The sequence below is a fragment of the Sardina pilchardus genome, chromosome 6 (genome assembly GCF_963854185.1).
Source record: "Sardina pilchardus chromosome 6, fSarPil1.1, whole genome shotgun sequence".
Taxonomy (NCBI): Eukaryota; Metazoa; Chordata; class Actinopteri; order Clupeiformes; family Clupeidae; genus Sardina; species Sardina pilchardus.
In genome coordinates this window covers 14,527,247-14,554,383 of record NC_084999.1, presented here as the reverse complement: position 1 = coordinate 14,554,383, position 27,137 = coordinate 14,527,247, and the positions used below count along the sequence as shown (strand labels likewise).

The following is a 27,137-nucleotide window of genomic DNA, read 5'->3' as shown; positions in this document are numbered from 1 at the left end:
TAACCTCAATTCAAATTCAATTAAATTTCAAGAATTGAATTGGAATTTAGGAGTCCTTCTCAATTCAATTCTGAATTTTGCACAAGTCTGCACAGGAGTCAGAGGGTCACTTTCGGAGGCACTCTGTGCTCCGGCTGTCCGACTGATTGTATTTTATTTTTCCGATTAAGCATCAGCATCTTGACGATGGACACCTTGGTGGTGTTGCGGAAGGTGGGGGAGGAGAAGTAGAAGATGATGGGGTCCAAGCAGGTGTTGAAGGTGCTGAGCAGCAACGCGTAGTAGCGCCACTTGGGGCTACTGCCGGTCAGGAAGCCCACCACATGTGTCGTGTTGAAGGGCAGGAAGCAGATCAAGAAGACAGCCAGCGTGCCCGCGGCCATGCCGATGGCCTTGCGCTTGCGCTCCGGCGGGATGCGCGGCTTGCTGTAGAGGATGCGGATGCAGTTGCCGTAGCAGAAGATGCAGATGAGCAGCGGTATCACACACAGCACCACGAAGATCTCCAGACGCACAATCAAAAGCATGCGTAGCTGCTCGGAGCTGAAGTCCTCGTAACACTTGTCGCGCGGACGACTGCTGTTGCCGTCGTGCACTTCCTGCAGGTGCTCAGTCACGAAGATGAAGCTGCAGTTCCCAGAGCTGACCAGCCAGGCGAGCACGGCGGTGCAGATGGCGTAGCGTGGCTTGCGCAGCTGCCGGTAGCGGATGGGGAAGGCCACGCCCAGGAAACGGTCCACACTGACGGCGGTCAGCAGGAGCGCGCTGGTGTAGATGGTGGTGAAGAATATGAACTGCGTAAGAGAGCAGAGGAACTGCGGCAGGTACCAGTGAAGGCCCTGACCCGCCTCGTACATCTTCAGCGGCAAGAAGAAGAGGAAGAGGAGGTCAGACGAAGTCAGGTTGAGCAGCAGGATGTCCGTCGGCGTGGGGTTGTCGCGGGCCTTCTTGCTGAACGCATAAAATGCCAGGATGTTGGCAGGCAAGCCAATCAGAAATGTCACGATGTAAGAGGCAAGGAGGACATGGACGTTAATGAGAGCTGCTGCCATAATGACTTGGACGTTATAGGCGACACTGCAAAAAGGACAAGAGCAAGAGTCATTAACACCAGTGTGACCACACACTCCAAAACTAATACAACTTCAATTGTATTGATCATTAAAAAGAACAAATAGAGGTGGACATTTATGGTCAAACACGTACTGTATCTGTGTTCAAAAGGACCTGTATGACTGACATGGCGGAATCTGTCATTCATATCTTTTTAGTATTATGCAATTTGTGCTTTTCTGCTCAGTTTTAGTTCGCTTCATGTAACAGACTCTCCTACCATTATCAAAGTCTGTTCTCTACAATACAAGCAATGAGGAAGTCTAACTGTTTTTTCTTGTGGAGCTAACAATTAATCCCCAATATTCAAAACCCAATGCTATCATTTCACCATAAAGAACATTTGCTTTCAGTTCTCAAATAGAGAGCAAACCAGGGCATTATGATCAGATTACAGACATACAGTCCCCTCCATAAGTATTGGAACACATGCTAAAGTTGACTATAAAATCATCTTTTGGAAATTTATCTTAATGCCTTAGATAAAAGAAAATGAGGAAATATCCAACCTAAACCTATCCAACCCAAAAATAAATCTGCCTGCCTCTATGGGAATTTTAACACATTTAATAGGCGTTCCAACACTTATGACCCCTGTATTTTAAGGAAACATTTATTTATTTATTTATTTATTTATTTATTTATGATACGTTATTCATTTACAAAGAAAATTTGTGTTCTTAAAGGTTGGATATTTCCTCTTTTTTTCAGGCATTGAGATCAATTTTCAAAAGATGATTTTTTATATTCAACTTTAGCATGTGTTCCAAAACTTATGGAGGGGACTGTAACAACGTAATTATGATGACATAAACACATTCATTACAGTTAGGCCTATTGATGTATAGATATACATTTTTATTTGATCTGGATTTATTGCCATGAGGTTGTATCTGTGCCCTTGTTGGTTGAAAATCAATACTTGCTTGTATCAAGAACTGTAAAACTATAAAGCAACAAGCACCAGAAAATAAATAAATTATTACTCACCTCTAAAAACAAAATCAATCCTCTTTTGTTCAATGAAAGAGCAACGTGTTTATAAGGGAAATGAAGATGCCCAGGAGACTCCTTATGTGCAGCAGGCTCCACTGAGCGTGCTCATAGCCGAAATGAGAGAAACCCAAAGACTAGCTTAGGATGGAGGTTCTTCCTCCTCCAATTCAATTAGACCCACGTGGAGTATGAGAAGAGGACACTGCAGGGAGGCCAATGACAAGCAGAGCTTTATCGCTTCAGCAGTGCTGACGATTTACATGACTGTGTGCAGAAAGAGTGCTGCTCAAGAGAGGTGCAAGTGAGTCCACTGTTGTGATGGTGTAATGTCAGAGGCGTTTCGGTTTAACAGCTTCCTGAGCTGTACATCCCCCTGATGAGCGTCTGTTTTGTCCAAGTCACAAACAGGATCAGTTACCAGAGTAGCAGGCAGGTTCAGGCAAACAATCCAATTCAGAAGACAAGATAGATATCCAGGTCACAAGCAGGGTCAATAACCCAGAATAGCAAGCGGGTACAGGAAAACAGTAAGACTTTCTTACAGTGTGGAGTCAAACAAACCTCAGTAATCACTGAGGTGGAACTGCAGGGTTTAAAGCAACACCATGGAAGTTTTGCTCTCGGGGTCCCCCTACAGTTGGGAAACGGTAATTTCTTCTACTTCTGTCGTAAAATCTGTCACGGTTACACCAGAAGCAACCCAGAGAGCAAAACTACACTGGGCCGGAACTGGGCCGGGGTACTAAGACTTTTGGTCAATGGAGAGGGAGATAAATGCTTATTACCCTCTTTCAATGAAACAGCAGTCTGCTCAACTTACCACGGATATGCTTCATAAGTCACAAAAACGAACACAATGTTTAGGACAGTTTGCCGTTTTGACAAAATGACAGTTTGACATTTTTGACACCCCATTTTAGGGCAAGACGATCGTTTTTATTATCATTATTATTAGGGCCCGAGCACCGAGGTGCGGCCGCTGTAGCAGCGGCTGCACCGTAGGTGCAAGGCCCTATTGTTTTTGCTCAGATTAAAAATTATCCTATTCATGGCTATAACCGTGATCCTCAACTAGGTTACAAGTTGATTGGCGAAGTCCTCCTCCTCGTCGCTTGCTTGCGCAGCCCCCTACCAGATGCGCAGGGCTTTCCCTCTTTGGAGACAGACGTTGCAGCTCAGCCTTTACGCACCCTCTTTGGATCAACCAAGAAATATCTTGCCGCTGCTTCTCCCGAATTTTGTTCGGCAAATTTGACAACTGTCAGCTTAGAGACCCTATGCAACTTTTTCATAGTCATAAAATCGCTTAGAAATCGTTGTTTTGCTTGACTGACCAGTTTTATCGAAAACAGTAATATTTCCTCCCGCCCCCAGTGTCCCTATCCGCTATTGCAACCTTGCAGTTTGTTCAGGAGACGATCGTTCCCTGTTTACATCTGGAAGGCTGAGATGCATAAAGAACAAGAAGAACCATGCTTGCAATTTATATATTTATATATAGCCTATATATGTATAAATATACACGCTAAAGCTGTCGGGGAAGGTCTGCAGAGTAATATGCAAGCATAAAACGAGCGCAAATAAAAACGAAACCGAAACTTAAGATGAAATCGCCAATCCTGCATAGTTTCTCTTTAAATGTCATTTAAATCAAATCATGTCTTTGTCTTTTTCTTTTTCGCCATGGTATTGAGAGAAACGCAGAGAAACGAGAGAAAGTGAAACTAAACACAGAAAGTTTGTGATAAAATAGGCTGTTGTCTAGTGCGCAAATGTAACAAAATGGTATTAAATAAATCATGCAGGACATAGCATAGGCTAATGTGGAAAAAAGTTAACCATTTGGAACTCTGGCTTTCACCTCCGCAGTCATGCAATTATAATTTTAGTGTGCGCAAACTGTACTATGCTGGCTTAAACAGACGATCTGGCGGGTATAAGAAGAATAATACAACCCGAAACAAAAAAAACAGACCAGGCTTCTGTTTGAGACTGGCCTTTAACCCAAATCTGTAGCCACACCAGGCGTTTAAAAGAGACATGCGTCTATTTGGGACTCGGCTATTGTTTGAAGTTTTACGGTACTATACGTTGTGGTTGCTAGGTAATGGTAGACAAACTAAAAGATCGTATTTCTTGACTTTGCTTACAAACGGACGGTTTTATCCGTTCACTGAACAAAGTTTATGGAAATTTAGCACCACTTTCCCATCTAAAATATTGTTTTAATAATTCTAACTTGTTAGAATTAGGACTTAGGTAGGCCATCTCCTGCCAAGATGGTCCCACTATGTTGGATAGCACACGCATTTCAGGTTTGGGTGCAAATAATCAATCCATGTTTTTGAAAGAATGCTTTCATCATACTGCCATGCGTGAAGTAAAAAATCGATTTCTGAGCAATCGATATCAACTAATTCAGCACCTTCATGGTGGACAGTGCCTTGTACGTCAGACGTAAGGAGCTTTTCGTAAGAAGGCTCCTAAGGGACAGTTCGGGAAGCACGACTATAAAGGTAAACAACTTTGGTAAGATATACCTTTGGAGTCCCCCCCCCCCCCCCCCCCCTCACAATATCCAACAGCCCAGTGTCAAATGTGGACTCATGAATTACTTTTTATTTACAGAGAAAAATAAAATTAAGCTCACAGCAAACCAAACAGAAGTATACAAATGCACAAACATGTGTTATCACGGGTCAGGCTGTCCTAAGGCTTCTGAGGAAGAAGGGTTCCAAACAAGGCGTACAAGTCCCGTGTCTCTCGCACCCTCCATCTCCTCACGTCTGAGCTGCAGTTTTTGAGCCATCTCTTGTTGCCGAAGCCGTTCCTCTAAAGCAGGGGTATTCAATTAAAATTCAAAGAGGTCCAGTTACTAAAATGTCCTCCCGGCAAAGGTCCGAATCTTAAATTGTCACTGAAAATAGTGTAGGCTACCCTGAAGTTAATAAAATCAATAACGCATGTACATTTCTAGGCCTATTTAATTTATTGTTACATTTCAAGTGTTTTCAAAGTAATATGCTTGTAACATACCAAAAAGTCTTAACTTGAATGGTACTTGAATGCAAAACAATACTGTAGGCTAGTTGTCTTTAGGCTACTAGGCCTACATTTCAAGAAAGACAGACAACAGACACTGAATTTATTCTGAATGGAATAAATATAAAGTGCAAAATAACTTTGAGCAGCCTGAACTTAGGGCCTATTTCAAGCAGCCTAGGCCTAATGTAAAACATTCCGAATCTTTTGAATAAAATAAAAGTGGATCTTTAAGAAAAGAAAAAAAGACCTTTGCATACTGCGTTCTAGTATCCTCTGCTAATAGTTCAGATGTTCTTGAATCTTGTTGTTGAAGCTGACAATGGGATCTGTAAAGTTTCTGCAGCCGCATTAAGCACTCATTCACAGCTGCTGTCCCATCGCTAAATGCTCTCTTGTGTTGCATCAAAATCCACGCAATCTTTAACGAACACTAATTTGCCTGTACATGCATGCGTGATCACACGAGTAGACCTGTCATAGTGTGCTTTCAATTTGATAATTAGGCCTATTATCCTACCTCCGCCGAGGAAAGTAATGTTTTCATCGGGGTTTGCGTTTGTTTGTCTGTTTGTTAGCTCTCGGAGTGCTGTTCAAGTTTTACTTGCCCTCACTGCGGACTTCTGCGTGTAGGCTACCTTTCCTCTAACGACCCGTGTTTGATCTCAGTGACGCACGCTAACGTCGCCACAGTTTCACAGCGCATATTTACAGCAACACGAACGTATTGGTCCGTCCGTCCATTCATCTTTAAAAGTTCGGTTTTCACCATCATTTTTGAGCAAGCCATTTTCTCTCATCTCCTCTCTCTCCCGCTAGGCCTATTCTCTGTTGCTGAAAGGTAAACAATCGAGTTGATTGGCTTGGCTACGGACGATGCTCTTTGATAATATTAGGCCGACAATTTCAACGGGTCCGGACAGCACCGTCACTGGGTCCGGACCCGGACCGCGGTCCGCCATTTGGTGATGCCTGCTCTAAAGGCTGGCTTACATTGTACGATTTGTACGATCTGTTTTATGAGTTGTATTGGAATCGCGGCGCGCTCCCGTCAACAAAATCGTTTAGTGTAAGGTACCAATCTTAGTGGTTTTAAGTCCGTCGGAGTCAGTCTTTTTATAGTTTTGTCGTTACGACAATATAGCGGAAGTCTTTTCAGTCGTGGCTCATGCAAATAGTGACGTGAACATTAAAGGTTGGGTACGGAATTCGCAAAACGGCCGGCAGATTTTGAACTCTCACTGGTGCTATATTCACACACACACACACACACACACACACTGACTCGACACAGTAATATCCTCACTCCAAAGTGAAACTGAAAGTGCAAGAGTGAGGATATTACTGCGCCGAGTCTAAGTGCTCCCAATTGTTATTCCGCCACACAATATAGTTATCCCTCTTACCTGCATAGAAATGCACCACGTTTTATTTTGTCTCACCATACTTGGTCGTTCGACTACTCATGTAACTGTATTTTAATGGGGAAAACATGGAGGTGTTTGGTCGCTTCTAACTTCATCTCTGTTTGGATCCTAATGAATGAACTGGGCTAGCTAAGTGCTATCAAAGCAGCACCGCGCATCAGAGCCAGTGAGTGCACTCATTGTAACCTGAGCGGTATGTATCAACTCGTCTTAGTTAAGGTAATAACATAGTTTAATATGAAAAAACGTTCCTTTAAGTGTTCCTTTAAGCTTTACGATCCACCAGGGCCATGTCCAATTGTCAAGGGCGCACGCTGAATAGTACCGTTTTTTCCAGTAGCGTCTCAGCTTGCTCCTCAGTATGCATCCCTACATTTGGACAGCACAAACTAGTTGGCGTCACCTGACTCGGGGAGGGGGTGTGTTGCTTCACGATTTGCATGACGTGTGGCGCTTGACCTGCATTGCGCAATGGAATATGGGATATCTGAGGCCAAAAAAGATGCATCGATGCACACTTGGAAATCACGCCAAACGAAGTACCCGTCTAGTGAGAGCGCTTGACTTTCGGACAGTCTATTCTGACGTAACATCCGGAAAATGCACGCTGCCCAGTGTGTGTACTTGTGATTCAGACACAGTCCAGGTCTCTCTCTGAAGAAGGCGTTGAAGTCTGTCCCCACCCCTTGCATGACTTCAATGACCATTACTCTCACGTTTTTTTTTTTTTAAAACAGCGTGTCCAGCCTCCTTGAAATGTAGTGCCATTGGATAGTTATGATTCACAGTTCTTATGGCGTATTTATGCTCTGCAAAACACTCCTTGATTCTACGCTTTGTGCATCCTGGTGGATTGTAAAAGCTTAAGGCCACCACCTTTTCTGGTCTAAATGATGTGGACTTTTCACCCTTCTTGTAGCTCTTTTTAGTATTGTTAATATATATGTTCTATTGCTCAAGAGTTTTAGTATGTCTTTGATATGTGTGCATACTGTTATTAAGTGCAGGAGGTAACTTTGTGTCCTCCCTCTAGTGAATCAAATATCTATGCACATTAGAAATTGTAATGCGCATTTCACATTTCTATCTTTTTCTTGAATAATTAAAAATGCTCATTAAAAAGTTGGATGGAAACACTAGTGTCAGTGTGTTCATGTGGCTGCAATGTAAGCTGTTCTTCACTGTAAGTGTGCATGCATTCTTTTGTTTACCTAATCCCATGTCAGTCGTTACAGCTGGACTCCTCTCCCCCAACTGCTCCACTACACAGTCCACATTTGTTCTCTAATTTGTACTCTCCCGCCCCCATCTTCAAGGCCAGAATTCTCCTCAGTTCTAGCACAGTTGGGTTAAACTCCGGGCAACAGGCCAAGAGCTCAGTTGAGAATTTATTCTCAGAGTTCCTTGGGTGGGGGGGGGGGGGGGGGGGGGGAGTGATCGCATCCTTGAAGTCCCTCTCAATCCATGGCCGATACTAAAAGCAATCTCCCCTCTGGCCTGCCCAACTCCACCATAGGCATTGAGGATACTCGGGGATTTAGGTGTACTCTCAGACGCCCCTCTTCCCCTTCTCTTGCAAAAGTGGAGAGGACTCGTTGATGAAGAAGGGTCGTCCTCCTCATCAGCTGAGAAATGTCCTCTGGAGTCATAGAATCGCCAAATGGTCATCAGTCTGCCATTGGACTGTTGATCTTTGTTTGTCTATCACCGCCTTGTGTGCTTTGGAGTCGGGGATAGTTGTTGTTGTTGTAACCTGTCACCATTGATATTAGCCTACCCCCTCAGGCAAGCTCTGTCTGCCTCTGTTGAATGTCTGTCTTTTGTGCTCAATAAATCGTTTATTACGGAATTCATGTCTCCTTATGCTTTAAAGAACCTATGCAGCTCTGTATAGTAAAGCATCTTCAATTACTGTATATTTACTGTCAAATATGAGGCAAATCAGTGCAGTGATCAAAACAGGGGTACAACTTGAAATTACAGAACAAAGGTGATTGGTGTTGCTTTCAAGTTAAGGGTGATCGTAATGCCGAAGAAATGGCAGTCATTGGCCTTGGGTGAAGTCATGATTGAACACCAAATCAATGCCATAATAGTGCTAAAGTCATTACATTAATACACAGGATTAGGTGTTATAATCCCTCGTGCCAAAATCCAAGGTAAAAACATGTTAAGAAGCCCCTGTCCAAATTAACTTAAAGAAGCACGCTAACCGCCAATCTGCCAACCAATGGTCACAAACACAAGACAAATGGCATCTAACATACAGTATGCAGCACGTCATTGGGGTTATCAAGTGGGCACCCTCATTCACCAATGTTTCGTTAAGTTAGGCCCACGACACCTCATGAAGGCTTAACAGTGAAACCAGCATCCTGGAGACACTCCCCTCCATGCTGCCTCCATAATACCACATTGCAATATCCAATATCATGTATTTGTGAGGCTATTATACATCAGAATGCCATTTTTTTGTCTTATGATATGAAAATGCTCATGGTGGACAGTAATTTCCTGCATATTAAGCCGCATTGTGTATAAGCCGCAGGACAGTGTTTTATGCAAGTTAAAAGAAACAAAACCATATTAACACCATATTAACTGCCCCCCTGTATTAACCTCTTATCGGAAGAAATTTAGCAAAATCAATGTATAAGCTGCGGCTTATAATCAGGAAATGACGGTAGGCCCACTGTCCGGTTCCACTGAAGGCCTGGTGCACACACTGGTCTCACAGCAGCCATTCCTCCACACCAGACTGACCACTCCCCAGATGTTTCCCTGAAAGGTGGAGGATGAGAAGTAGAAGATTATCGGGTCGATGATGGCGTTAGTCGCCGTCAGGAGCAAAACCTCGTCCCTCCACGTCATCGAGACCCCCTGGATGTAGCCCAGAACGTGCGAGAGGTTGTACGGCAGGAAGCAGACGACGAACACCAGCAGCGTGCCCAGCGCCATTCCAATCGCTCTCGTCCGCTTCCCGGGCTCCAGATGCGAAACCCGGCTGAGGACGAGGACGAACCGGAGGTAGCAGAAGCTGGAGACCAGCAGTGGCAGGACGAAGAAGACCACAAACAGCTCCAGTCGGATGGGCTGAACTAGTGCCAGCTGGGCCTCGGAGAAGTTGCTGTAACAGACCGACGAGTTGTTAGGCATGATCTCAATCACGTAGAGGTACGTGAAGTGAGACAAGCTCAGAGTCCAGATGACGATGCTGGCCAGAATACCATGCAGGGGCCTAACATGCTGCCTGTACCAGATGGCGTATTCCACACACAGGTTGCGGTCCACACTGACTGCCATGAGCAGGCCGGAGCTGTTGTAGATGGTGGAGTAGTAGATGAAGGTCGAGAACTGGCAGAGGGCCTCAGGGAGGTGCCAGCGCATGTCCCATGCCGCCTCAAGCATCTTCAGCGGCAGGCAGAGCAGGAAAAGGAGGTCGGAGATGGTCAAGTTGAGCAGGAGGATGTCAGTGGGCGACGCCTTGGTGTGGATCTTGCGGCTGAAGGCGTAGAGAGCCAGGAGATTTGCAGGAAGCCCGAGTATGAAGATTGTTATGTAGTAGGCCAGAATTAATGTGTCCATTATCACTGCTGTAGAAAAAAAAAATATATATAATATATCAAGAACACATTGTGGGCTTTCCTTGACTAACAAAATATGAATAGATTTCTTATGTTCTTCTGGCACGGGACCACTGTCAAACGTACTTTTTCAATTTAATCAATTCCATTGATTCCATTCCATCATTTCCTCATATAAACCCTGAAGAGCTCTGGACTACATTAAGGATTTAATAGTGCCACACTGGCCATCAAGAACTCTTCAATCCCAGAAGGCAGGCTTTCTCATGTCATTATGTCATGGTACAGGGCTCTCTGTCCCTTGCCTCGACTACTGTGACACTCGTCAAATAGGTTTGCACAGTGAGACCTTTATAGATGGAGCAGAGTGTGGGGACTGGTGCTGTTCATTGAGCTTCACTGTCTACAGCCACCTGCTTCAAATTCAAATCACGAACACTTGCCTTCAAAACACTTATAAAAAACATAACGGGGCGATTGCTCTGTCGCTAGTTTGGAGTTTAACACGGTTTTACTCCAACTCCAGATTAAAACCGTGTTAAACTCCAAACTAGCAGAGCAATTGCTCTAACATTACTATCTCTCTTGATTACTTCATCTGGTTTGTAACTTCATTATTAATCTGGTTATAATTTACACGTCTGTACTGTTCCTCTGGTGATCTTGTATTGTTTGTAAAGGTATTGCATTTTGCATCTCGAATGTCAGACCTCATTTGTATGTCGCTTTGCATATAAACGTCAGCAAAATTAATATGGTGTCATAAATCACAATAGGAGGCTTCTCCTGCCCATCCCTCCTCCTTTGGAATAATATGCCCTTCTTTTAGTGAGAGGTCGACACCCATGACACTCTACCTTGCTCCTCTTTTCTCTTTATCAATCTCTATAGTTACGAGTGGTAGCCAAAGGCCCATTGCATAACAAAGCCTCTAGGAGAAAAACATGAAAAAAGCCTTGCTACAGAATATGACGGAATATTCACACACATCACTATTCACATGAGAGGACTAGGATAACCTTAGGTAATCCCTCTGGATTCCGTTACAAGATGCTGGAATTTTGAATGACAGAAACACACACAGATATCACGCTCAGACAGCACTAAAATAAAAACACTGAAAAACCCTGTGTAAAACTAGAGCCCGTACACATAGAGCCTGAGAAAGTAAATAAATAATAAAAGGGACTTTTAAGTAATGTAATCTTACAGTTTTAACTAGTAATACTAGCTTATAATGAATTACGTTTTTCAGCAATTAACACAGCACACAAACATAGACAAAGAGATGGACCCAATTACTTACTTAACACAGTATTCTGTTCTTTTTTCTGAAGGATCACAGAACCACTTCCAAATGCTTTAACATTTCAAGGCAGTTTCCATTTGTCATGTAAGCCTCAGTGTGTCATTTCCACATTAATGTCAGACAGTCTTATTTGTTATGTTGCACTGATGTTTCTCCTCCCAAAGCACAAAATGACTTGATGTAGGCCATCAATCATCATCCACACTAACACATGTTTATCACTGGGATTTGCATGAGTGCCAAGGTAGCTCTTTTAAAAGAAACAGATCTCGTGCATATGGGTATACTTCAATCAGTATGATGATTGAGATCATGTGTTAGATATTAGTAGTAATGCTATACAATATGTTGTCATTCGTTGCAGAATAGCATATGTCCCAGAAAGGAATGTTTAGTTAGACATAACACATTACCTGAAAGTTGTTTGATTTTGTTGGTTTGTTTTTGTTATCCCTGTTGGAAATACACAGCAGTATTTGAGCAATGATGCTGTGGTTAATTAAAAAAAAAAAAAAAAAAAACTCACAAAAAGTCAAGGATGAACCTAAAATCCACTATAACCTTTACAGGTGAACTTAATGTGACCTTCTCTACATTTTGGAATGTGCATGTCCAACAGTTCAATGTTTCAGTACTTTCTAAGCTAGGTTAAATGTACTAGTGTTTCTGACTGACAAATGTGGGCTATGTATTTATTTTACATTATTACAGATACACATGCAGGCGAGGTATGACATTCCTATTAATGTAGGCAGGGCATTTTTACTGGAATGATTACAATATGCAAATATATGAATTTTACAATCAGTAACACGACAGTAAGCCTAATGAATTTGCTTATGTGCACAGTATAACCCCATGTCATGCCATCATAGGAGTCAAGGCTACAGTATGCATGGCAAAATGTTTCCCTTGTTTTTTTTTGTACAGCTTGCCTTTTGATTTTATATTAGGTCCTAGATTCGGAAAGAAAGTGCAAAAAGGTTTTTTAAGGGTATACCTCAGACCTCAAATTTTGGCACTAATAAAATATTGTATGTAAAGAAAAACATATTAATTGATACCAAAACATATCCATTGATACCAAAAGCATATAAAAGTTGGTTTTGTTGAAGTTGATGTTTGTCTTCCATCCTCAGGAATTTGGGCTGGCTATGAATAGTACTGTTCATGATATGAATGGCCAAGTTTTGAACAAAACAACAAGAGAGGTGAAGAAACATCAACCTCATCTGATTTGGGATATATTCCACTCAATATATGTCTACTTGACACTGTTATATACTGTATCTAATGATGCAGAGTACTATATTGATTTTTCACATTGTCCCCAAGTTCAGCTGTTCAAATAAATGTTCTCAGGACTGTCACCCATCGCGTCGTTTATGTATATATCCTCAATGTCTTCTTCCTGAAACACAATGCAGTATAGCATAAGATAACGTTGAATTAGTTTTGCTGTTATTAGGCAGACCTCAGTTTCTTGCTTCACATTTCCTCGACAGGTATTACAAAGCCAATTGATTCTCTCAGGAAGAAAAACGTAGTTTCACTGCTGTTGGTTAGAGATGGAGTTTTCAGAATTTTCTCAGGTTTGCTAACCTCTATTTGATTTGTTCAAGCCATGTGGCATTTCAGCATATGCAAATGTAATTTGAGAGGGAGAGAGTAGGGAGACAGTCTCCTCTGGTGAACCAGGTACCAGCTCTGCACCCTGGCCGCAATGCCAAAGAACCAGGCTGGTTTGCAGTTTGAGAAAAAAACTCAACAGTCTTGACCAGTCTTGAGCAAGGCGGCAGTAAAAATCAAGATCATTACTAAAAAGAACTGGGAAATTTTGCAAAGTGATCCCTCTTTGAGGGGTGTGTTTACAGAACCATCATTCTGTTCCAGAAGAGCACCATCTATACGGGACCGATTGGTTCGTAGTCACCTCACAGCTCCAGTAAAAAAACGTTTTCCCAAAGCCACAAGGAAATTACAGATGTGGCAGATGTAACCATTGTGATAACGTGGTTAAAACGAATACCTTTTTTGATGTTTTTTCAAACAAACAGTATTTTGTGAATGCTTTTGCAAACTGTAACACATGTTTTGTAGTTTACAGACTTGAATGCGAGTATGGCTGCTTCTATATCGGTAGGACAAAAAGACGTCTCAAGGATAGAGTGGCAGAACACAAGTATGCCATCCGGACCGAAAATCCAACCTATCAAATGGCTGTTCACTATCAAGACGCGGGACATCCCTCTTCCTCGTCTCTCAAAGTGATGGCTATCAAAGTGATCCCTAAGCCCCCAAGCCCCGACCAACTCAAGATCCTTTTACAACGAGAGACATTTTATGGGGTGCCATTTTATACTCAGTTCTTTGTCCTTTCTTCAAGCTTTATGCCCTGAAGAAGGCCCATGTGGCCGCAACGCGTCGCCATATGTTTTTAGTCCTTGCCATTTACAATTAAAGGCTTTATTTTTCCTCAACTGAGTTCCTTTGACCAACTTCTTTTTCTTACTTCAATTTTTGCCCGGCCTCAAAAGAGCAACAGTGTGGAATATACTACATTTTTTTACTACTCCTAGTAGCGCTCTCAGTACTTTCTTTTTTTGGTCTTACTGTGGATTTCTATTTTCTCTGTATGCATATACTGTATGTGTGCATTAGTGTGTTTGTGTTGGCATCCCTGTGTGTGTGTGTGTGTGTGTGTGTGTGTGTGTGTGTGTGTGTGTGTGTGTGTGTGTGTGTGTGTGTGTGTGTGTGTGTGTGTGTGTGTGTGTGTGTGTGTGTGCGTGTGTTTGTGTGTGCACTGCTAATGCATACTGTATGTGTTTGCATGGGACATGAGGAGTGTGAGTATAAACAAAAGATCTTCAACATGACGAAAAAAAGCAATACCTGACGAGGGTCATTATCATAGATGGGGTCCATTTCCATTCTACAAACATTGTTATCCATTTTGCTGTTGTTACACAGCTTGTCCTCAGGCTTCAGGGCCCTAGCCCTTCTTGCTCTTGCTTTAAGTTGTTCTTCCTTCGGTCTACAGAGGGAAATAGAGCAGGATTTACTCCTCAGGGAAATAGTCTAATAGTTTCATCTTCTTACTCCTCATACATGGATGCATCCCTATAGGGTTCTATAGTTTTACATTTTCTGCAAGTGACTTTCCCTTTGCAAATATATGAGCCAATATGGGAGACAAGATCACTTAATTACATGACAAAGATGACACTTAAGGTAATTTGTGTCTCTTATGTGTCTCACAAAGCCAAATATGGACATGCTGTTTTAGGTATCAGAAAATTAGGATATGAATTCATCATTCATGATTTTCCTCACCTCTGCTTGTTGATTTCAGATGATGTAGCTCCATCTGAGCTGTAATGTTTGTCAGTCAAAATAATATCAGTTATGTTCACATTAGTCAGTGTTCACAGTTATTTTGGATTTACATGTGAGATTAAACTTCAGGGACATTTTGCATATTAAAGCAATTTAGCAGAATATGTCTCCCAATCCTAGCATCTAATGTAAAAAAGAATAGTGCATATAATATATAAATGGGGGGGGGGGGGGGGGGGGTGCTGGTTGCTAATGTAAATCAGCTGAACTGAATCAGTGACTTGTATTGTAAACTACATTGTGATGCACTGTTTTTACACTTGCCAATGATTGGTTGTGTTCCTTATAAATCAAATCACAAAAAGGGCCATTATTGGAATATTGTCCACCTTAAAAAAATAGTATTAGGCAGGGATCACATTAGCCAGCGGTAAGCGGCAGCGGCAAGCGTAACGCAACGCTCAGACCATAATAATACATCCAAAACATTATATCTCGTTGCTAAGTTCAATCTTTGTTGCTACGTCCTTAGACGAATCTGATTGGTTAAAATACCTAAACATTCCAAAGCTGATTGTGACGAGCCGAGCGTTGCGCTTCAAAGTTGAACCAAGTTCAACTCACAGTTTGCTCAACGCTAGCGTTACGCCAGCGTTATCACCATTCCGCTGCCGAACCATAGAGAATAATAGGAAACCTGCCGCTTGCCGCTGGCTAGTGTGATCCCCACCTTATCCTTAAGAAGACTAGAATTATCCGAATTTCTAAAGACAATAGACTATTTATAACCAAGCTATAATAGCACTGTAGTAATATTTATGACACAACATGTCTATCACATTGTCTACACATTCTAAACAATACCTATTTTTTGTGTACCGGCAGAAACAGATCAGTCCACCACACAAACTAAAACATCCAAATGCACAACCCAAAATAATCCATGGAAAAGATGCTGGCAGGGAGACTATGGGACGAGAAAGAAAAATAGAGAAACACAAAGAGAGGGTGTGAAGTTTTAAGCTGTTGTCAAGTTCTCATGTTAACGTCTAGTTTGTTCAATTTTCTTCCCTGGTCATGAAAAAACACAACATACTCTTTGCATCCTGTAAGGTCATCTGGTGTGTCACAGTCCTGTGGGAGTTCGCTGCCACACACACAACAGGCCCATGCTCGGCTAGTTTCCCCTCCAATACGACTTCTGATGACTTCAAGTTGCCTGTCGTGGTGACAGCAGGGATTACGGATGCTAGGATGTTAGCGCTCCCATTGAACATCCATGTCACCGTAGATTCAGGTTGGGCCTCCACCTGACACACGCATCTCAACATCCCTCCTGTCTCTGAGCATGAGGAGTTTGGCACCATGATGTAGACAACTGTGACAGGAGACGTACAAGAGAAAATGGCTATATTTTCTAGCCATCAACATTTGACCAGACAGACACAGACATACAGTTTTTTACGATTGTTTACACACTAAAATAAAATTGTTCACACATTAGCAAAATTTTACTCCAATGAGCAAAACACCTCCACAGATTTGCTCAACATTACACACAATGTCTGCTTAACCCTTTTTGCAAAACATTACACACAGTGATTTGTAAAACTCTACACACATTTCCACACCTTAGACACAGATAAGGATTGTGAGGTTACTTCCTTGTCATTACAAAGCCCCAGATTGCCAATGACTACACTAATGAACAAATTGGATAATCACATCCACCAGGTGTGTAAGCACACATGTGCAAAATTGAAAACGCAGCACTCAGGTGTGCTATACAGTCTTGTTGCTTTTGCAGTAGTTGTTCTTCAGAGTCAAAGTGTATGTACCTTATGCAGTAGTTTTTGTTTGTCTACAGATTTTATTTGTTCAATTGATTTCATTGTTGGTTAATTACTGTAACTGATTATAGAAATATTATAAGTATTGAAAGAAATACTTGAAATATTCAGTCTACAGCAGTCTTCAGTGTTGTACAGTGCAAGTGCAAGTTTATAGACCTATATTTATGTGCATTTTCCCTATGTCGAACTAATCATGAAGAATGTTGTGGGTTTGTCACTATTTTTTGGACATCTAAATGATCCCTTACATAACAATGTCTGGGCAAAAATCTAGCACATGCTATTTCCTAATTTTTCTTTTTACAAATGTGTTTTGCATTTATCACTGCAGTGTGAAAGTGGCTGCAATAGTGTCTGATCATTGAGGACTGTGTTTGTTAAATAACAACTAATAGCATTTTTACAAATATGTGTATATGTTTTGACTGAAGTGTGTATGTTTTGACTGAAGTGTTTTATTTTGCAAAGAATCTAGGAATTATGCAAACTGAGTGTGGCGTTTGGATAGCTGTGTGTGTTTAAATTTTGCTAGAAAGAACTCGGTTTTAAAAATTGCGTGTAAGCAATTGAAAAAAACTGTAATAGGCTCGATCTGAAACGCTTGGTCACTGGTGCAAAGCTTAAAGATGTTTATGGGCGTGGCCAGCTAACATTCATCTTAATTTCGTTGGGCACATTGTTCAATCAGACCCGCCGTGTGCACTTGAACAACGGCGAATTGCTATTATAACGGCGCAGTTACCTAGCCTGACTCCGTCTGTCTAAGCACTTCCGCTCAATTTCTTTTCCCTTCAGTACTCCGACTGGAATACCTTGATAATGATTTTTGACTAGGTTTTTCTTGGTCTTGGTGACGTAATGATTTTTAGAGGGTGTAACAGGGGAGATAAACCAGGCGCGTAACTGAAGCTTTCCGTTCGCACCACGTAAAATCCATTTTAGAAGGATGGTCTATTTTTTTTTGTCTTGTGTAGCTACTTCAATTGATTATAGTGGTTATAAACTGCTGCAGCATACGCGTTTAGAACAGAACGCTTCAGTTACGTGCCTGGTGTTGCTCCCCTGTAAGATATAGATTTTTGGATCATGCGCCAGATCACACCTTCTACCGCTTCACTAGCCAAAAGGTTTAGTAAAAGTGAAGCACATGGCGCAAAATCTGCCACTGACTGGGTGTAAGATAAGAATATGTTTTGTGTTGCGCTTTGCACCACTTTGTGTCGCGTTTCTGATCGCCAAAATAGAGCTCAATTATGACAAATCTCTCTAAATGTGTGGCTTTCTGCTGTTTATAGTGAAGGGATATTGCCAGAATCAAATCCAGATATATCTTAGAAATGTCTCAAAGTACTGGTACTCACTCCATACTGATAATAGTATCAAGAGCAACAATGAAATCATTATTTACCTCCGCCAAGGAGGTATGTTTTCATCAGGGACCGGCGTTTGTCTGTTTGTCTGTTTGTTAGCAAGATAACTCAAAAAGTAATGGATGGACATGACCCAAAGAAGAAACGATAACATTTTGGGAGTGAGCCGTAATTCCATCGGGATTGCCGAGGCGTTTCTGTGTTTAGCTTAGTGGTGTAATGGCATGGTCTGGCCACGTGGTGGCGATCTGAATAGTTTAGGTTCAAATGTATGACAACCTAGGAAGAACAATGCAGGAGGTTGTCTGCACTCTCCGAGTGCTTTTCTAGTTCTAAAAGAAAAATGCTTACAGGCAACATCTACAGATGTTTCAGCTGACCGTCCAGCCCCAATGGCGTTGTGAGCGATGCAGGCAGCAGAGAAGCCCTTCTGAACATCTGTGATGGTTATAGTTTCGCTGCTTGTGTTCACCTGGAAATGACTCCCATTCGTGATTAGCCACTGATAAAGCTCAGGCCTTGGGTTGCTCTTGCTGTTACACTTCAGGTTGATGTTGCCGTGCTCTGCAATGATGGAACTCTCAGTGCTGGTCTTCACATCAATAGGCGCAACTGTCAATCACAATCACATACACAATGATGAGGACTTTTTCCCAAATCTATTCAGATTTAGTTCAGTTTGAATTGCTTGTCTTACACTGAAAGGCCTGCTTATCTAACAAAATCTATTACTTTTATATCAAAAATGGTTTTGGTTATGGTTCTTCATAAGTCTTTTCATACTAAGATACCAAATAGATTTGTTTTATCCTAATATAAGATAGATTTTTTTTAGATTGATTTATGACCAGGGTTGGGTAGTAATCTGAATTACATAATCAGAAAAGAAAAAACAAGTAACTATAATCCACCCAGATTACAATACAAAAAAAGTTTAGTCAGATTATAGTTACATTGTTGGGGGTTACTTTTTATCATGCAAACAATGTAATTTTTTTATGATAGCCTAATTGATGCTTTAATTTGACAAGCAGCCCATTCTGTGTTAGTTTCTTAGCAAGAAAAAGATTCAACTCAAAACCCAAGATGGCAGAGCCGTCGTCGTTGACTGATAGACCCGTTCCAGTTCAGTTCAGTATTTGGCAATATCGCCACAACTTGGAATTAAAGATTGTGGAGAAAAAGAATGTTGTGTGCAATTTGGGTAAAAAGTAATCCTAAAGTAATCAGATTACGTTACATTCAAAGGGTGTTTAAAAAGTTCACCTTTCCAAACATCACCTTTTTAATTAGTCAATGTATTTGAGCCATACTTATAAATACAACTCATTCATTAACTTTATATATTACGTCTATTGTCATTGTCTATAACTATCTGTATTCCTAATTCACAGTTGGGTGGTTTCTTGACCTACTCACATGTGATGTTCACAGTGAGAGATCTGCTCTCTGTTGACATATCACCGGTGCGGCAGTGGACCTTCTTGCCATGTTGAGAAGGCGCAGCAGTCACCGTCACCGTGGACACATCCACCCACAGGTTATCATTGCTCTCAGTGGACACCTCAGTGGTGTCCACCGTCAGGCCCCTCCACTCTATGGCTGGGGGAGAGGGGGGGCAAGAGTGCTGGACGCTGCAGCTGAGGCTGAAGACTTCGCCCTCCTTCACTGGGGACTCCGGGCCTCGTATCTCAGGGTGGGTTCTAGCTGTTGTTGAAGACAATTAAAACATTGTTTGATCCACACTACGTGGTGTGATCTGTGAATTGAATAATAACTATAACAAAATGCATACAAAAATGCTTAATATTTTGACAAATATTTTGACAAAAACAATGAATTCTGAGAAACTCCATATGAAAAACAACTATTTCACTATATCAACAACAACCAAACATTACATGTGTTATTCAGAAAACAACAAACATGAAAATGAGAGCAAATTCAACTAGAAATGCAATTCCAAGGAATTACCAGTGCATGAAAATGCAAAAAATTGTAGATATGGCTACTAAGGTGTAGCTAGGGTAAACATGGTGGTTGCATAGTTTAAAGAAAGTTGATAGTGTTAAGGTAGACATGTTAAAGCTTAAACATTCCTGTTCTAACTTAACTAATAATTTCTAACAGGTATTCTAAAATGTTAACTATGCTAACAATGCTAACCAGGTTGATAAGTTAACTTAGCTGATGATTTCTAGCAGTATTGTTAAAAATGCTAACTATGCTAACATTGCTAACTATGTTAACAATGCTAACCACGTTGATTAGCTAACTTAGCTAATCATTTTAGCAGTTGTGCTAAAAATGCTAACTATGCTAACAATGCTAACTATGCTAACCATGTTAACCAGGTTGATTAGCTAACTTAGCTAATCATTTTTAGCAGTTATGCTAAAAATGATAACAATGCTAACAATGCTAACTATGCTAACCATGCTAACAATGCTAACTTGCTAGTGAGGACTTTTATTTTGAAACAGTAGTTGCTAGGGTATCCATGGTGCCCACTATCAGGAATAAAGAAGTTACTGTAGTATAATCATGTTGGTTGCTATGGAAACTGTCAAAAACGTTTCATTTTAATGGTTGCTATGTTGGTTGCTAGGTACATGGAGGTTTCATTTAGTTGACTGGAGGCATAGTTGATGATAACTGACAGTTGGAATGGTTGAACAGTTAAATAGTTGAGTAGTGTCAGTGGTTAAATGATTCAATAGTGTATTATTGCAGTGAGGACTTTTATTTTGAAACAGTTGTGGAAAGATGAAACAGTTTAACAGGATATGTAGTCTTCACAGAGAGATTGTATGCTTTAAGCCTGAGAGAGAGAGGACTGCTGCAGGTGGGGCTGGCCACCTGGCATAAGATTCTAATTGCTCAACGACCTGATTGTGATGTCATAGAGGCCAATGTTAAGTCTATGGGGAAATTTTTAATAGTTTTTAATTTATAGTTTTACAAAGTTGAAAAATACATAGCACGGGTGTCCTAAGCAAGACCTACGCAGCAAAATTTGAATGAAGTTTCTACGTCAAACGGTTGAAGCTGCATTAAATACGTTAGAAGAAGAAGAATAAGAAGAAGAAGCCTAGGAAGAACAGTACAGTGCATTTTCATGCACTGTAATAAGTGACATAATTCACAGCAATGTCAATGATCTGTAGAATTAAATGGGCAAATGTCTAATTTTTCCTTACTTTATCTTAGTATAATAATCTTAACATGTCTAACGAGGTAAGATACCTTGGACATTTTATTGAAGAGCAAATGACAGTGTAGGTGATGATGATTACGTCTAAGTGGTGTAGACGGAGTGAAGATACCTGTGTTCCGAGCATACTGAACTCAACTCTATACTGCCCACTTGTGGTCAAACTACAGAAGTTTACAAAGACTCCAACTACAGATGGCATGACACCAAGATGGTGTAGTGCAGGTAAACTAAATAGTTGGCAGCTTCAGGAATCAAACTGTGTGAATAAGAAAAGGCTTACTGACTTACTGAAAATTAAATGATTATCTTAGCTTATCAAACCAATCCCATCTGTGATGAAAACTGGTACAATTGTAGGACACTAATTTACTGTACACAATAATGTCCTGTACCACATAATATCAGATTAAAGATTATTTGAAATATATTTTGCCCAAATTCACTCTTGTCATGTTTTGGAAAATCATTGTTGAACTCACCCTGAGTCTTTATCTGGATAGTTGGTTTGTAGTATTTGTTAGACTCTGGGTTGATGTAGGGAAACAGCTTGATGCCATCAGACATCTTGACGTTGTTGATCCTGAGGGTGCAGTTCCCTTCTGAAGAACGCCCCAGTACTGTAGTCCGTCCTTTGAATTCACCAATAACATTACCAGGGTTGTTCCTATCATAAATGGCAGGCCAGCCGCTACTCTGATATTTGTACCAGACGACCCTGGTATGGGGTTGTGTTTGGCAGGGGACCAGAATGCAGCTGCCCTCCACCGCCCTCACTGAGTCTGGCATCTGTATATGAAAGCCCTGTGCTGTGGTCAGTAGACAGGCTGCTGGAGAGAAACACACACATTTGTAATTACATATAGTGGTGGAGGAAATAAGTATTGAATGTGTCAACATTTTTTAGTAAGAAAATTTCCACTGAGGCAATCCAAATGAGATGTTCACCAGACATTAGTATTTACTCAAGAAATCCACACGCATAAATCCAAACATTAGTCCATATTAAGCTTTTGTTTGTAACAGCTTCAGCTAATAGCTGGTTTCATTCTCATTGAGCTCAATGCAAGTCAAACCAGCTAATAGGCTAACTGAAATAAAACCATGCCAATGTAGGTGAAGGGTATGTGATGATGTGGGGTTATTTTAATTCCAAAGGCCAAGGGGACTTTATCAGGGTGCATAGTGTCCTGGATCCATGAAATAACTGCCATTTAAAAAACATTTAACACATAGGTTCACATAGGCGTTCCAATACTTGTGACCCTTGTAATTTATTTATGTACAATACATTATTCATTCACAAAGAAAATGTATGTCCTTAAAGGTTGGATATTTCCTCATTTTTTATTTAAGGCATTAAGATCAATTTCCAAAAGATGATTTTATGTTTCTCTTCTTTAGCATGTGTTTCCGTATTGGAGGGCACTGTGTGGATTTACTAATGCTAATGTCTGGTAGCTTTCTCAAATGAGACGTGGTCTGGCAACCAGACGTTCATTTTCCTGTATTTGAAAAAATGCCCAGATCCATTCATTGGGCGCCACGGATGTCTATCAAATACGTCTGTGCTTAGCTCATCATTGTCTTGCTGTGATTGGTCCCTTATCTCAGGCAAAAATTAGAGCGGTAGTTTCCAGACTACCTTAGCAGCGTGAATGAAATCATCGTGCAAGGCAGGATGGGAACACCCAGGCTAAATGTCTGGTGAAAATGTAATGAACAGTGTCAGGAAATATTGGAAATACTGTACTTACTGAACATTTTTTGATGTATTACTTAAATTAAACAGAAGTGCCGTCGCACACTCGGAACTTCAAAATGTGTTTCTTTATTCGACCAACATTTCAGCTTACACCTTCATCAGGGTCATTTAAATACTACCCCTGCCACTGTACATCTATCAACTCTAGATCGTTTTCCCAAACCAATTATAACTATCTTCAACTTGTTTGAATAAACATGAAACATGGTTGTGTTACTATTTGGACCCTTCGTTTTGATGTTAAAAAATACATTTATATGGCTGTGTGTGTGTGTGTGTGTGTGTGTGTGTGTGTGTGTGTGTGTGTGTGTGTGTGTGTGTGTGTGTGTGTGTGTGTGTGTGTGTGTGTGTCTGTGTCTGTGTCTGTGTGTCTGTGTGTCTTTGTGTCTGTCTGTCTACACATTTATAGCAAAACACTTTGTAGATTAACTGTGTTATGCATAGACCACCGTATGAGTGTGCATAGACCACCTGCTACTGCCATCCATCTAGGCCACCCTGCTGTGGTTAATGTACGTCCTTGGTCTCACCACAGAGCAACAGCAAACAAAGCATTAAAGCAACACACAACATATTTACAGAGAAATTGTGTCAGTGCAGATACCAGTGAAAGAGACGGCAAAGAGTCCAAGGAGCCTCCAACAGTCCATCACAAGCCCAGTGTAGCCCTGCATGTCACGAGAAAAGCTTCACTGAGTGGCCTGCGGTAGTGCAAATAATTTGCAAAGCCACAAGCTGTAACAAACACATACTTATACTTTTACTGTCAAGTTCTGAGAAGGCGACGCCTGCACAGCAGACAATGCGTCTGTGATGGGTTTTTTTAAAAAGTTGTGGCAACAAATAGCATACAGAACTTTTTTATACGTCTTAAAATAGCACACCGATAACCGCTTGTTTCACATACGCACACTTTTGCACTTTCATGCTCTGATAAACAAACATTTCACTTCAATAACATATTTTCCTATGTGTGGGGAAGTTCAGTAGACCGTCATGGAACCCTGCACATTAAGAAATTGTAAGGTTTATCCAAGTTCTTACATTGCACTGCTTTAAAGGAAAACTTCACCGTTTTTTCATATTAAACTATGTTATTCCCTTAACTAAGACGAGTTGATACATACTGTATCTCTCATGTTTCAATGCGTGCTCTCATTGGCTCTGGCGCGCTGTGCAACTTTGATAGCACTTAGCTAGCCCAATGCATTCATTAGGATGAGATCCAAACAGAGATGAAGTTAGAAGTGACCAAACACCTCCATGTTTTCCCATTAATACAGTTACACGAGTAGTCACGACCAAGTATGGTGAGACAAAATAAAACGTGGTGCATTTCTAAGCAGGTAAAAGGTATAACTATATTGTGTGGCGGAATAATATTGGGAGCACTTAGACTCTGCGCAGTAATATCCTCACTCCAAAGTGAAACTGAAAGTGCAAGAGTGAGGATATTACTGCTAAATCTGGGACTTCTCAATAGGAGATGTATTTCAGAAGGCGGGGCCTTGTAAAAAAGTCCTTGTATGTGATTGATAAAACACTTGTCCGTTATCTTGAATGACGTGCTACTTCAAGCTCTTGCCACCCAGTCGAAGAGTGAAAGAAGGAAGAAGAAGAGTGAAAACATCCTTGCAACCAATAAATGCCTTCAAAACCGTTCTCGGTTCATCTTTTAAAGAATGAATATTCGATAGATTCGACAAAACCGTTGAAATAGCAGAATCAATGTCATCACATGACTCTTCGCTGTGTGCTGTGTGTATCTTTCAAACAGTCGCTTCAGCGCTACGTCACATCTATGAAATCCCGCCCGGCAATCCTGATTGGTTAATTATTTTTTGGTAACTTTGAAGGTGTTGGCATTGCCCTCGGTCCCAGATCCTGGTGTGGAGCTCCGAGCTCAGCGAAACGCCTCTGGTGGAGCATGGTGGAACTACAAGGATCTGGCGAGAGTCAGGTTATAAATTTCCAACTCATGGGAGTTGTAGGATGGCAATCTTAGCGGTTCTAGTTTTGCTGTCACAGCAATATCAAACATGTTTTCGCAAGTCTTTGCAAAATCAGTCTGTGACTAGTTTGTGACTTAAACTCTGACTTGACCTTAGATGTGAGAGGGTGTGAGACTGATAGTCTTTTCCAAATTTTTGCAATCAGTCTGTCAGTATAAGGAGGCAATGAAATAGCAAAGAAAATCCGAAAGACATCAAGCATCAGATGATCAGCTCCAGAGAGATCAAAGATCTTCATATACCTGTGAGTACTTCAACTATCAGGAGACGCCATTGGCAAGAAACCCTCGTAAAGTACCACTGCTGAAAAAAAGACATGTATTGAAAAGGCCACAGTTTGCCGTAGAACACATTGACTGGCCGAAAGAGAAGTGCCGCAATGCAATGTTCTGTGGACAGATGAGAGCAGGCTCGCCTGCAGGCGTACGTTCGTAGTACGCACTGTGTGTACCATGAGGCTACTCATCAAGGAGAGAAAATTGCCCTTGTGCATGTGAATTCACACAAAATTGGGGGGGGGGGGGGGGGGGCGCGCCCCTGGATGAGAGCAAGGTTGTTCTTATTGGGTCTAAGGGCCACAGACAGTTTGTAAGACGACCCCCACACACGGAATGCAAGCCACAGTAAACTGTGAAGGCTGCAATGGAGGTGTGAGCGTAATGGTTTGGGGATGTTTCTCGCATAACAGGCACCAGTTTCAGTACCTTAAAATACTGAAAGAGGTCATGTTGCCTTATGATGAGATAGAAATGCCCTTAAAACACACAAACCACAAACACACCAGCAAGCGTGTAACATCCTGTTGCAGACCAGCACAATTGATGACATGAAGTGACCAGCCTAATCCCCGGACCACGATCTGATTGAGAATTTGTGGAGTGACCTCAAAAATTCTGTTTTTAATGCAAAACCCAAGAATGCAGATCTGTGGAATGTAGTCAGCTTGGGCTGCAATTTCTGTTTGTAGGTGTCAAATGTTAGTTGACTCTAAGCCACACAGATAAAGCAGTGATCAGAAATAATGGTTATACAACTAAATATTAGTTCGGTGCTTAAAGAAAAAGCTAAATCTTCATTTGATTTTCAGTTTTACAGTTATAAATATTCCACTTTGTAAATGAGAATGCAGATACTGGTTAAAAAAAATGTAACAACCTTATGTCTTTTGCTTCCTTTTCAGTAAAAAAAATATATATATACTGTGTGTATATATATATATATATATATATATATATATATATATATATGTGTGTATATGTATATATATTTATATATATACATATATATATTTGGAATGCAATAGAATATGTGCTGCTCCTAGTGCCTTTGAATGTATGGAAATAAGTGCTAGGAACATGGAACTTGTTCTCTGTTGTTTTAAACACACTGCTATTATGTTGCACATACTGTACAGTACCTGTGTCTTTGAGTAGAGCACCTTGTCATTTGACCTATAGCTTGCTTAACAATAAAGACAACAAGGAACTTGAAACATTTTTACTGCAGCATTGCTACTTTAAAACACAAACTTCCATTGTTTACTTTTATTCAAGTAAGTCCAGCATGATAGCAGTATCAGTATCAATATCAATCATCTTTCAAGGTGGGCTTCAATGACTGAATAAATAAATAACAGAGATTCCAAATGCCCTACCTTAGAGAACATCCTTTTAACCATCAGTCAACTGCTGTCCTCTCAGTCTCTATTGCAACAGGAAATAGTCACTCTTGTACCCAGTAAGACCAGAAGTGAGTTCTGCTTTATGTACACCCCTCCCATTCACACATGTCACATCTGTCATAGTTTCAGATACAGAATGCAGATGCAGCTTTCAGCTTTCAGTTCAACAGAAACAAAAAAAAAGGACTTGAGGAACTAACAGATTGCAGATTCAGAATGACAGAGAATCAAGTGTCAGAAAATCTTAAGTGCACATGCAATGATCAGATGACACAAGAGCAGGAAAGGTCGGAGGACTACAGTGAAGACTAGTCCCATATGGTGGTCAAGCAGGTGCCTGTTGGTCAATGGTAGTGGCAGACCCTCCTGTGAGGACCATATTGCTATGTTTCAAGTTTTATTGTCACATATACTCTGCAATATAGTGAAATTCTT

The 27,137-nt window shown here is 41.1% G+C and overlaps 3 protein-coding genes across 4 annotated transcripts; all 3 read right to left on the bottom strand.

The window, feature by feature from the left end:
- Positions 1-98: 98 nt before the first annotated feature.
- LOC134082390 (free fatty acid receptor 2-like) lies at positions 99-7,285 on the bottom strand. The gene is made up of 2 exons (XM_062538070.1): positions 7,203-7,285; positions 99-1,077 (listed from the first exon to the last, which is right to left on the bottom strand). Exons 1-2 carry the CDS (start codon positions 7,283-7,285, stop codon positions 99-101), a joined length of 1,062 nt encoding a protein of 353 aa, XP_062394054.1.
- Positions 7,286-9,248: 1,963 nt separating this feature from the next.
- On the bottom strand, positions 9,249-10,163 carry LOC134082389 (free fatty acid receptor 2-like). Its single transcript, XM_062538069.1, has one exon. The coding sequence runs from the start codon at positions 10,161-10,163 to the stop codon at positions 9,249-9,251; it is 915 nt and encodes a 304-aa protein (XP_062394053.1).
- A 1,993-nt stretch (positions 10,164-12,156) lies between these two features.
- LOC134082684 (myelin-associated glycoprotein-like) lies at positions 12,157-26,741 on the bottom strand. 2 transcript variants are annotated; one of them, XM_062538581.1, is made up of 10 exons: positions 26,676-26,741; positions 23,614-23,677; positions 21,727-22,074; positions 19,450-19,737; positions 18,382-18,642; positions 15,904-16,185; positions 15,672-15,774; positions 14,805-14,843; positions 14,364-14,505; positions 12,157-12,882 (listed from the first exon to the last, which is right to left on the bottom strand). In XM_062538581.1, the coding sequence occupies exons 1-10, from the start codon at positions 26,697-26,699 to the stop codon at positions 12,808-12,810; spliced, it is 1,626 nt and encodes a 541-aa protein (XP_062394565.1). In that variant the 5' UTR covers positions 26,700-26,741; the 3' UTR covers positions 12,157-12,807. The 2 variants fall into 2 exon arrangements, with proteins under 2 accessions (XP_062394565.1, XP_062394566.1); XM_062538582.1 differs by having other exon boundaries at positions 21,727-22,071; positions 26,676-26,721.
- Positions 26,742-27,137: the final 396 nt, after the last annotated feature.